We start from the raw sequence: 10,751 nt of genomic DNA on the forward strand, positions 1-10,751 counted from the left end.
CCACAATGATGCTTAAGTAGTATTTGTACAACTGCTTTACCTGCACTGCTAGCACGTATGCATGTAGGCGATACTTAACTAGGTTGATGATCTATCAATTCAGTAATTACCCTTTCACATAACACCATCCATAGCCTCTTTTTGAGGCTAAGTATTTGTGTTACTAAACTCATAGTAGTGCTATCAGCACTCAATCTTGCAATCGGTATTAAGAGAATACTTTAAGTGTGTCTTTTGTGATAGTTAATTTTAATAGATATTTAGTAAAAATTCTCAAGCTAGAAATAGTCAGAAGACTTTCATAGAAAAACATTAAAAAAAAAAAAGTCTGTATTTGGAATTTATTGTATCACTGTTTTTATTTACAACTTTATTGGCAAAAAAAGAAAAGGGAGTAGTTTCAAACAGTTTAACACAGGGCATTGCAGTTGATCCTGTCAGATTAATGAAGTTTCATTTTAAATGACCATCTAATTGTCCAAAGATATATAATACTGAACCTGCATATGCAGTTTCCTTGATGAAGTACAGGCTCATATCTTAGGCAGTCTTTTAAACATATAAATACAAAGGAAATAGAATCACTCATTAAAAACTGCATTAAATGAAGGGTAATTTAAATTTATGTTGTCCTTATAACAACACATGCCCAATGAAAATCAAAAGCTGGAAAAGTAGTTTACACTTCCTACTTGAGTGGACAATTACAATAATCAATCATTTCCTGCAATGACCATTTATCTTTAATTTATCATGAACTACTCTGAACTTACTATGAGATGTAGCCAAAGTCAGAAAACAAGATGTAGGGAGAATATTCCTTTTTTGGAGGAACTAAGCCCTCCAGAATCAGCATGGGAAACAAACATCCTGTTGAAGAGTTTTAGGTGGAAAAAAATTAATGTAGTCAATTTCAACTCCTGCTGAGCTGGCTCAATTTTTTCATTGACTTGTTTGGTGTCATTCTTCTAAATCAAGTGTGTTTAATTCTTCTTCTAGTTCATCCAAATCTTCCCCAGTAAACAGATTTTCATCAACAGGAACAGCATCGATGGCTCCATTTTCCTGTCCTTCCCCTTCGTTGTCCTCTTCCAAATCACTTCTCTCACCATTTTCAGCCCTACCTCCGGAAGCTTCACTTAATTTGTTTTCTAAAAATAAAAATTAAAATCAATAAGGCCCTAGGAATAGCTACAGACTGATATAGTTCTTTTCCTTTTCCCATGAAAACCTTCCTTAAGATTACTCTAATAAGAACTGATTTTTCTTTTTTTGAGCTTATCTGTATCACTTTTCTAAACCTACTATAAAATACGTCTTTCACTGAAGACAGCTGATTGTTCAATGGTTCATACATCTGAGGGCAAGATTTATCTTATACAACTCTGTATTTTCTACATGACCCAACAATTAGGTTTTTAAAGTCAACTTCCATGTGCTTTGATAAATGATCATGTGATCTAGAAAATGTTCATGATCCAAGCAGCTACTGAGTTTTTGGTTTTACAAACAGTAGTTAAGTCACATGAGTTGTAATGGTGTAAATACAGCAACATTTTACCTTGTCATCAAATTGTGGGGAAAAAAACCCTAGGGCTATGCAGCTATTTCTTTCAGGCTATAGTTATTATGACTGACAAAACAAAAATGCTTCCCTTTCTTCTTCAATAACACCAATAATGAACAGAAGAGAATTTTCAATAGCTTAAAGTTATTTCATACATCTCTGATGACAAACTCTTAGGAATTAAAACCTCTGAGGTACTTGCAATTGTACCTATTACCACCAAAGCCCTACTTCTAAAAGGAGCAAATTAGTTTGCAATTGGCATTAAGACAATAGTCTGACAGCATTCTCAAACCTCAGGACAGGCCAGTTTTTCCAGTTATAACTTGTATTCCTTCAGTGTAAAAATAAGGTTTAGCTTTTTTTTCCCCTCTCAACTTTTGTCTACTCTTTTCTTTCACAGCAACTGTGCCAAACTTTTAATTCTCACTCAAGACACAGTTAGATATAAATTGTATTAGCTATCTTTTGTTTCCAAATATACGTAAATCAGCCTCCCTTCCATTTTTATTCTTAATCGAAGTTAACTACTTACAGTTCCAGATCTTGATTCTATATCTAGCACTGTTTCATCTTCAATTTTTCTGTCTTTTTCAGATCCTTTTTCTCTGGCCAACAGATAATATTTAGATTTCCCATACTCTAAAAGACCCTTCTCTCATGACCATGTCTCCCTCTAAAAGTTCTTAAAAGTGAGTGATTTATATTCACTTTTTCTCCTCATTCCTCATACCACTGTAGTCCCAATGGAAACTGTATACTCTATTCTTAGAATTCTTTCCCTAGTCATAATTATTTCTAATTCTCATCCAACTTAATCTTCCTGAAATTCTGTTCTTCTCAGCAACTTTCCCAAGCCTTTCCTTTCTACTACTCTAAAACATTAATGTTTTCAGAAGTCTGTTCTAGAACATTCTTATCCTATGTATGGTGTCTGGGTGAAATCATTCACTGTTAGCTATGAATGCAGATGACTTTCAAACCTTTTCCTCCTAGGAATGTCTACACAGCATCCTAGACAATGCCACTTTTGATAACCAAAATATCTCATACTCGTGTGCTCCCAAACTGAACTCATTAGCTAAATGTCCAAACTCATTTTCATTCAAGTTTCAGTTAATGGCTTCAATATTCAATCAGCCACCCATTTCCACAGCCTCCACTATTTACTACTTTTATATTCAGCCAGATCATACATTTATGTTACTGGTCTGGTACCTGCAGACATCTAAGTTTGCCAAGACTGGTCTAACTTCCTTTAGACAGTTTCTTAGTTTGTAGAATTACACGGAAATTCAGCATACTTACCATCCTTTTCTGAAGTATATGTGCTGAATCTTTCAAGACTGGCTACAGTAATACCTGTCTCATCTACATCTCTTGGGATGTACAGGCTTAAATCTATGTCATTTACACTCACTGAATCATCAACCTTTAAAAACACATAGAAAAGGAATGTTACTAATAAAAATAGTTTTCATACATTACTTGCCCTTTACCTCTGACATTTATCTTAATGATAGAAAATTAATAGTGCCAAATGAAAACAAATGACTATTGCCAAATTTACTTCTTTTATACACTTCTTGAGAAAGGAATAGAAATGTCATACTTGACGCTTCTTCCTGACATCACAGTTTTACATATACAATATATTTTAATTTTTTAACTCAAAGGCAGAAGTCAGAATTTTATGATATTCATATGAAAAATCAAAAGCTATTTGCTATTTTATTAATCAATATAGTTAATAATTAAAATATTAATAATACTAAGTTTATCTATCACCAATAATTCTGCTGCTGTCTTCTGCTCCCTTCTCTGTACTTTTTAGTGTCTCTGTCTCATGATTTTTTTACTATAAAGTAGTTAAACAAAAACCTTTTTTTGAGAGGGAGAGTAGAACATTTTACAGCTAATACACTCAAGCATTGAACACTATATTAGGCACTGTCCCAAGTTGTATAAAGAAGTATAAACAAATATGAATGTACTAACTCACTTAATTCTCAGAAGTACTTTGTGACCAGAGGGATTATCATTATGGCAGTATTACGGATGAGAGTGGAGGCCTAGAGTGTAGCTAATTTCCCAGGGTAGAGCAGGGATTTGAACCAAGGCCTCCAAGTTAGTACTCTTAACCGTACTGCTCTGTTGTCACTCTCTATTGTTTCTCTCAATCAACATGAGAAAATGAAGTGCCAAGGCATCCTTCTTACCTCATCACCACCTGTTCCCTGGGTGTAACGGGTATCATCTGCTTCCTCATCATCATCGTCAACCAGTTCAGGACGAAATTCAAACACCTCACGACCACTGATCTATTCAAATACACACATATATCAACTCAGGACAAACTTCAAACATTTCTTAGTCACTGGTTTTATTTTTAAAAAGCCTTTATTTTTTTGGCAGTCCCACACAGCATGTGGGATTTTAGTTCCTCCATTAGGGATTGAACCCATGCCCCTGGCAGTGGAAGTGTGGAGTCTTCACTGCTGGACTGCCAGGGAAATCTCTGCTGGTCACTGACTTTAGACATATACAATTAAATAGAGATAAAATCTTCCATAATACAGAAATTATAAAATGAAAGAGAGAATAGAAAACCTAATCAGGAGTTTGGGACATACCACTAATGCTTTCCCAGCTTTGAAGTCTGCTTTCCTTCTTTCTATATCTTGTTCAAGTTTATCAATCTTTTCTTGTCTTTTTCTTTTCTTCCATGCAAGAAAAGATTCTAGAGTGATTTTGGTAACATTTGGACCTAGGGCAGAACGCTGCAAAGATAAAAAAGTTAATTTTCTCCCCCTAAAGTTATCTATGATAACATCTAATCATTTTCTCTTAGTTCAATTAAGTCCTTGCTATGACTGTTAAGAAGACATTAAATCTGGAGTTAACTGCTTTATCTTTACTTTACATGGCAAGGAGCAAAATGATTGTCCACAGATACAAACATTTCCAAACATTATAAAATATATTATTCTGAGCTAGATGTCTTTTCAAAATCGAAGGTGAGTAAAACTTGTCATGAGAAATAGTGAAACAAGAAATAGGAAAAAGCAGCAATACATCCAAGTTTCATTTGTGATTCTCAAAAATGAGGTTTTAGCTAGAATGTAGCAGAACTAGGATACAAACTCCAAATACATCTGACTCCAAGTCTACATTTTTTATCACAATATATTGCCTCCTGTGTGAGACACCAAATGATACATCCTTTCAAGAACAAATGTATATAACTTCAAAGTTAGACATTTACAAAAACATATTTAGACCAGCCATAGCAAGACAAAATGGATACTGTTTGAAGCACACAACCCTAAATCTAATATTTCCAATAATCTCAACATTTTCACGTCACTGCCAATGGCACCCAACTCCAGCACTCTTGCCTGGAAAATCCCATGGACGGAGGAGCCTGGTGGGCCACAGTCCATGGGGTCGCTAAAAATCGGACACGACTAAGAGACTTCACTTTCAGTTTTCACTTTCATGCACTGGAGAAGGAAATGGCAACCCACTCCAGTGTTCTTGCCTGGAGAATCCCAGGGATGGGGGAGCCTCTTGGGCTGCTGTCTATGGGGTCACACAGAGTCGGACACGACTAAAGCGACTTAGCAGCAGCCACGAGCCTTATCTGTTGACTCAGTAAACCTATCTGCTAGCTCAAAGGATAAAATTCTTGTGTTGAACCAGAGATGAGCAGATGAAGAGTCCTTGAGTCCAAGAGTGATGAAACATACTTGAAAAGCTGTAGTGGCTCCTTTCACATGTTAAAATAACCAATAAATAACTAGGTAAAATGGTGAAAAAATAAAGACATCAAGGAAAACATCTAAAACTTCAAGTTCAGTCATTCTGAATACTAAGCATTTTCATGAATTGATGTACCAGTATATGAATCTTATGAAAACAATTTATTTGATAAGCCAGTGGCTAGCACTTAAAAAAACTGTTTCACAATCCTAAAATTAATATCATGATTATGGCTAGGTTTGCATTTTTGACATGTAAGAGTAATCAAATAAAAAGTAAGGAAGCTTTGAGAAAAATTCGTATTATTTTTTCCCTTTTATAACAACATGCTATTGTTGCCCCCAAGTGGTAAATATTAGAATTTCACAGTACTGCTTTAGAGTTTTATGCTAGAAAAAGATACCAGTTACCTCTCTTTCAATTAGATCTTCTAATGAAATTTCATCTTCTTTCTCTTCTTTCTTTTTATCTTTTTTCAAGACAAATCCAGGAGGCAGTGCATGACGATACATGCAAATATCACCCCCTCCAGGACACACCCAAAACCAGCCGTATTTGTTGTTTTCAATAGCTTCAAGGAAATGCTTGCACACCTAGAGAGACAGTATTATTAATACACAAGTAGTGGCTCAGTGTGGTCTGTTTCAAAGGTAAATGCTTAGGTATATGGAATAGGTACATTCAATTCACATCTTTTTTAAGCTAACGACTTAGGTACAGAATACCCTGTGTACAGAAATGTAAATATACATTAATCTTAAAATATCTAATACAATGGTAACTTTCCTTTAGAGAGGATTTGTATAAAATATTTATTTTTGACAATGCTCTAAACTGAATTACACAAAAGGATTTGCTGCCATTTAGTCTTTGTAAATGGGATCCAAAGAGTGGTGTTTAAATATGAGAAATTAAAAATGGTTACAAGAAAATAAAACCAGTAACTTTGTTTTGGTTTGATCTTTTCTGAAAACTAACCACATGCAGTAAAGATACAAACATTATTTCAATTATCTGAAATTATAGTCAATTTTATATAAGGGAGCAAGGCATGAATGGGTGCAAGATGCAACTGTACTGAAGCTTTAGGTAATGCACTTTACAAATAAGAAGGAAACATTAACTAATAAGCAATACTCTTTTCCTAAAAGGCTACAAGAGATAAGTAAAAACAATATTCCGAATTTTTCTAACACAGCAAGGTTTTTCACTTGTAAATAATCTACAGAATGAGTATGTGGACATGAATGTAGCATCTGAGAAATAAGACTCTGATTTGTAAAAGTACATTTCCTGGAATAATACTAGATCTATTTTGTACCAAAAACTCATTTTGCAATTCATACGTAATAATATTTTTACCTTTATGAGTAAATGTCTCCCTACCATTAAAACAGAGTAAGTTATGAATTAGACGCGGTAGTTTAACAGTTCTCCATTTGTTTTGTACAAAAAGTTAAGAATTCTTATATGAAAACGTGTATTCATCCATGTTTGAGAAAGTAAAACCATCTCAGAAAATAGCATTTGAAGAACTTTAGTCACATGATTTTCAAGTCACTTTTGACCAAGAATTATGTATAACTGACACTTGTATATTGCAAACACAAAGCCTGATCACCTTATCTTTATGAAAAGGTCCAGTAACTTAAATAATAATCTAGTAGAAAATACCAGAAATATCTTGCCACATAACTCTCCCTAATGATAAATACCAAAGCAACTCAATTCAAGAAAAGGACATACTATTTGAGTTTTTGGTTTTTTCTTTTCCGCCTCACCGTGCTTCTTGTTCACAACTTCTTCCAGTTTTTTCTCATCCCAATTATCCATAGTATCTAAATAGAGAGTGATGTGGAGAAAAAATACTGTTAATTTTGTTTACTGTCCCCAAAATACTTTGCATATATCCTTACACAAGAAAGCTGTATATAAAGTATATAAAGACTTTTATAAAGTCATATAAAACTCATGACCTAACACATTTCCTTTAAAACACCAAAGGTAAGAATAAATGGTGTTGTGAGATTTTCACCAAATCTAAGTAATTCAGGCAAATGAGAAGGTAGTACTAGAACAAAGTGTGAAAGACAAATACAAAACAAGCCACCAGTTTTTAAATATCTTCATTTACTTAAAGGACATAATATGATAAATTCAGATTTTACAAAAAACAACAAACTATTCTTCAGGACAAACACAGTCCTACTAAGACTGAAATGGTCTTCAAGCTACTAAATATTTTAGTAACAACAAATCAAAATATATTTAAGAATATATCTTAAAAAAAAAAATACCTTTCTCAAGTTCTTCATCTCTTGCATCAATGTAAACACTTCGCTTTTCACATTTTCTCTCCAGAGTCAAGTCATGAGAGAACTTACACTTATCTCCTTTAGTACACTGTCCTTGCTTGAAGAATGCACATACTACGGATTTGGGATCTGCACCTAAGTCAAATAGCACATGGTATTTACATTAAAAACTGCCAGATAACAAAGTACAGCTTCTTTGTAAGATATAATTACTTTTGGTTAATTTGTTATTTTCTGTTCACTGGTGTGAAAGGAAATACCACACATATAGATGAATATTAAGACATTTCTTTGAGGTTCTTTCTATAGCATATTATATCTGTATTTGATTCCTTTATTCTTACCAAAAAAGAGAGCAAGGGGGTAGGAAACCAAGTAAGTGCATGTTATTCTATAGTTACTTGTCTAGTTGGAGTCAATGAGGTAAGAGGCAAAAGAGAAATATAAATATAAATGTACTTGCAGTGCCAAGAGTTTGGGATTTGCAGTTTTTATAACCACAGGTTTGTTTTGTCTACTACCAAAGATCAAAGGTTATAAATCAACTAGTAGACTGCCGAAATCCTTAATTTTCCCTTATGCAGGGTGGAGGGCTAATGGCTGGATTTAACAGTTGTATGACACAGCCATGCACATATAAAAGGAATAAGAATCGACATTGATAATTTTGACAGAGTTATTATTTTCACAGCATATACAACTGATGAAAACATTTAAGAGTTTTCAAATATGAATTACATTGGTAAAAACACTTTTGAAATTTAAAGTTTACCTTTACTTATTTTTTGAGCAGCAACTACAGGTTTGAACAACTCATTTAGCTCTTGCAATTCTTTCTTCTTGTCATCTTTCTTCAACTTCTTTTCAGCTTCACTTTGTGCTACCTATAATATTACCAGGTATGATATATAAATTTGATGTAATATAACAAAACTGTTTTCACTACACAGTAATATCTATACCACTGACATAACAAAGACAATCACATATTACATGTATATAGTTCTTACTTCTTAATATCAATGTTACAATGGCCTTCCAGTATATATTAAATGGTGTGTCAAACTAGTAAATGAAATTGCTAAATCTTGTAGAGCAATTGACTCTTATAAAAAAACCTATACATGGTACCATGCCGAGTTAAGAGCGTATTTAAAAGCTTGCAGCGATAGCATTTATTAAGCATATGCTACATGCCCAGCATTTTTTAGCAAATGGTTCTCACCTGGAAATTTCTTCTTGTGACAACAACCTACTCCCCAGAAATAAGTAGGTGCATTTTGAAGATCAGAGATATAAACATCCTAAAATGCACAGTCCCACACAAATAAAGAACTGCACCAACCCAAACACCTTTAAGTACCCTTGGGAAAAACACTGGGCTAGGTCAATGTGGGAGACCAAACAAAACAAAACAAACATGACATATGACGTAGTTCCAGGCACACAATTTACATACCTAATATGATTAGAGGTTTCATCCAAACATTTATATGTCAGGTCCTATGTTAGATGACAGGGAATACAAAGATGAAAAGACAAAGATGCTTATTTAAAGAAGCTCAGAATCTAGTGGGAAGACAGACATGTCAGCAACTATAATATAATACACGGTGCTCTGGAAACAAAGAATGCTTATACGCCTAAGAAAATTAGACTGAGCTAATACTTTACGGATGAATTCTTTCAATAAGCAAGAAATGCAGAAACAGAAGCTCCAACCAATGCAAAGATGAATCAGGTATGATAGACATCAATGAAAAATGTTGACTGTATCAACAGGTGGACAGGGTGAGATTCAAGAGTTTAAAGTAAGCCAAGTGACACAATCAGACTGCATTTCATAAAGATCACAATAACAACTTTATGAAGAGTGGACTGTAAGGGGTCCACGAAAGAAGGCAAGGAAAATTAGGAGGCTAATGCAACTGCTGTAGCCAAGAAAGCACAGGCGCTTAAAACAGGCATTAGTAGCAAGGATGGAGAAAAGGTGGAATAAAGCTGTTAAGGATAAAACTGTTAGGACTAAGTGACTGACTGGACATGAGGTATCAGGGAGAGGGAGGAGTCTAGGATTATCATCTGTATGGTTAGTGATGCTAAACAAGACTGGGAATACAGGAGGAACAGGTTTCATGGCAGGAGGTGGAGATGAGCTCAGTTTTAGACATACTTGGTATGAGATGCTGACAGGGCAGAAAGGTGGATTATTTAGAAGGCAGCTGGACATGGATCTTGATTCCTGGACAGAAGTCTGCTTTGAGATAAAGATTTTAGAAATAGCTGCTTACAGATAATAAACTTTGGGTGTGTATGAGATTATGCCTGGGCACCATAAAAAAGTATAAGAGCAGAGAACAGTACCCTGAATAATATTAATATTAAACAAGCCAAAAGAACCTAAAAAGCCTGTTAAAGGAACAAAGAAACATCAAAGAAGTAAGTAGAAATCCAGGACAAAAACAGTATTAAAGGGAAAGGAAATTTTAGGAAAGAACTGGGCAAGTATTATAATAGGCTTAAAGACATTCTAAATCCTGGCTTTGATGATGTGGTCAGATGTGTTTAAACAGAACAATGAGAAAAGTTTTCTAAAAATAAAAATTTAAGTCACTTTATTTTTAATAAAAGTATTCTTTGTATCAGATGTTTGTGGGGACCAGAACCATTTTTACAAGTATTTATGTCAGAAATCAAACTATTGTTAAGTAAAGTATAATTTGTACCCCTACTTGACAAACATACCTTGTGGCATGGAAGAGCAGGTTCAAATTTAAAACACTCAGGTTTCATGGAGTTGCACATGGAGCACGGCAGTAAAGCAAGAATCAATCTCTGGCTGCTCCTCTTTCTACCCCGAGTTTCATCCCACCACATGTGTGTGGGGAGACAGAAGGAGCAGCGGAGGACATGGTCTGGATCCAGACTCTGCCCATACTCCCAGGACATACCCTCGCTGTGACTACTTCAGCCACACAGGCAGTCAGTATATCCTAAGATGGACTCGGGGTAAGGGACTTTGAGGCCCTGAGCTGGTGTGGGGAGAAACATGTCTAGAAGAGACACAAAGTAGGGTCATCCTCTGCAGCACAGGGTTTGGTGGGGGT

The 10,751-nt window shown here is 34.8% G+C and overlaps 1 protein-coding gene across 1 annotated transcript in view; it reads right to left on the reverse strand.

The window, feature by feature from the left end:
• Positions 1-327: 327 nt before the first annotated feature.
• The window catches only part of ZC3H15 (zinc finger CCCH-type containing 15), a 21,188-nt gene continuing 10,764 nt past the window's right edge, over positions 328-10,751 (reverse strand). The window contains exons 3-10 of the mRNA XM_010859734.1: positions 8,417-8,528; positions 7,627-7,779; positions 7,076-7,167; positions 5,740-5,922; positions 4,201-4,347; positions 3,787-3,888; positions 2,876-2,999; positions 328-1,151 (exon numbers count right to left, since the gene is read on the reverse strand). Coding sequence (XP_010858036.1) covers positions 961-1,151; positions 2,876-2,999; positions 3,787-3,888; positions 4,201-4,347; positions 5,740-5,922; positions 7,076-7,167; positions 7,627-7,779; positions 8,417-8,528 — 1,104 coding nt within the window. The 3' untranslated portion in view covers positions 328-960. The remainder of the gene's footprint in view (positions 1,152-2,875; positions 3,000-3,786; positions 3,889-4,200; positions 4,348-5,739; positions 5,923-7,075; positions 7,168-7,626; positions 7,780-8,416; positions 8,529-10,751) is intronic.

Source organism: Bison bison, unplaced genomic scaffold (genome assembly GCF_000754665.1).
Source record: "Bison bison bison isolate TAMUID 2011002044 unplaced genomic scaffold, Bison_UMD1.0 scf7180017864459, whole genome shotgun sequence".
Classification (NCBI taxonomy): Eukaryota; Metazoa; Chordata; class Mammalia; order Artiodactyla; family Bovidae; genus Bison; species Bison bison.